The sequence below is a fragment of the Centruroides sculpturatus genome, unplaced genomic scaffold (genome assembly GCF_000671375.1).
Source record: "Centruroides sculpturatus isolate CEXI.00-Female unplaced genomic scaffold, Cexi_2.0 scaffold403, whole genome shotgun sequence".
NCBI lineage: Eukaryota > Metazoa > Arthropoda > Arachnida > Scorpiones > Buthidae > Centruroides > Centruroides sculpturatus.
The window spans coordinates 287,892-289,431 of NW_019384751.1; the positions used below are offsets into that span (position 1 = coordinate 287,892).

The window sequence follows — 1,540 nt, forward strand, 5'->3', positions numbered from 1 at the left end:
TGATAATACGTTGAGGAGTGATCATCCGACATACGTTAGCCAATCAGAACTTACATCTTACTTGCTCAAGCGTATTGCATTTAGTACCGAATTTTAAATTTATGTGACCACTAGTTAATTTTTTTTTCTTTGACAAAAGTAACGATCATGGAGGAATCATTAAGTGATATGAATAATCGCTTCAACAATCGATTAAACGAGTTAAAAACCAAAAGGGCTGAAGAAGTAGCATATGTTCTTTTAGATATTTTTACAATTTTCGGTGCATCGAGTATTCTACAAAGCGATAATGGCAGAGAATTCGCCAATAATATCATCAAAGAAATGTGTAATATGTGGTCCGAGTTAAAAATGGTGCATGGAAAGCCCAGGCACTCACAAAGTCAGGGCTCAGTAGAAAGATGTAATCAAGACGTAGAAAATATGCTTAGTTCTTGGTTGGAGACTAACGATACTAACAAATGGTCGGAAAAATTACGTTATGTACTACTGATGAAAAATCGAGCGCATCATACTGGTATAAACTGCAGCCCCTATGAGGCCATGTTGGGAGCAAACTTAAAAGTTGGACTAAAGAATTTTATACCCAACGAATCGTTGTTCAACGTTAATACAAAAGAGGATCTACAGAGACTTTTTAAAACTATCAACGAAGTAAGTCAAAGTTGCTCAAACTCTGAAAGTCCGGGTACCGTCCAAGAAAACATTATGAAATATTATTTGATAATGCCACCCTTACATAGCAATATAATTGATGAAGTTCAAAGATCTACATCGTCTTCACGTGAAAAAATCTAAACCAGGATCTTATTAGTATTACAGAATTGGGGAATGAAGAAGAAACAATCCAAACAATTGATTCAAAAATAGAAGAAACAATAAGAAGTGTGTCTAAAACAAGGGCTTTGTTTAATCTTAAAAAGCAAGCAGAAAAATGATTAATACATCAAATTTCAAATACACAACAGCTATTGTTGGTGATACAGTAAGGATTCGTTTACATGATGTAGATCGAGCCCGCAGTGATGAAAAAAATATTTTAGGTGTCGTTGTTGCGGTTAAAGATAAAAACCTTTACAAACTGGGTACCAAACATGGCATATTAAATCTATTATATTCCAGAAACCAATTTACTGTTTGTAAAAAAAACTTCATTTCTGTTGGAGATGTACCGGGTGCAGAAATTTCGCTTAGAAAATGTGCAAGAATGTCATCAATTTCTGAAGGCCACAACTATAGTTAATGCTGGTGAAAAAATGGTTGAAAATCTAATAGATGCAAATGCTACCAAAGAAAAAAAATTATGTAATTCCAAATGTCATGAAAATCTTAATTGCTCAAATAAATAAACTAAAAAACATTTAATTTTTTATATAATTTATACCAAAAATTGTTAATAATACTTTTCGTTAATATTAGTTTAATTAATATAGTTAATAGTACTTTGATATAATTTACAAAAAATAAATATTTCTAAATGAAATAAGTGGAGTTTTTTTAATCAAATTTAAAATTCTGTACTAAACGCTGTACGATACGC

General features: G+C 31.6%; 1 protein-coding gene across 1 annotated transcript; it reads left to right on the plus strand.

The window, feature by feature from the left end:
- The first annotated feature begins 147 nt into the window (after positions 1–147).
- Positions 148–798, plus strand: LOC111628575 (KRAB-A domain-containing protein 2-like). Its single transcript, XM_023372397.1, has one exon. It carries the CDS (start codon positions 148–150, stop codon positions 796–798), a length of 651 nt encoding a protein of 216 aa, XP_023228165.1.
- The last annotated feature ends 742 nt before the right edge of the window (positions 799–1,540 follow it).

Bases quoted from the DNA above. Each gene is read 5' to 3' on its own strand.
- LOC111628575 (XM_023372397.1), top strand. From the start codon at position 148: ATGGAGGAATCATTAAGTGATATGAATAATCGCTTCAACAATCGATTA.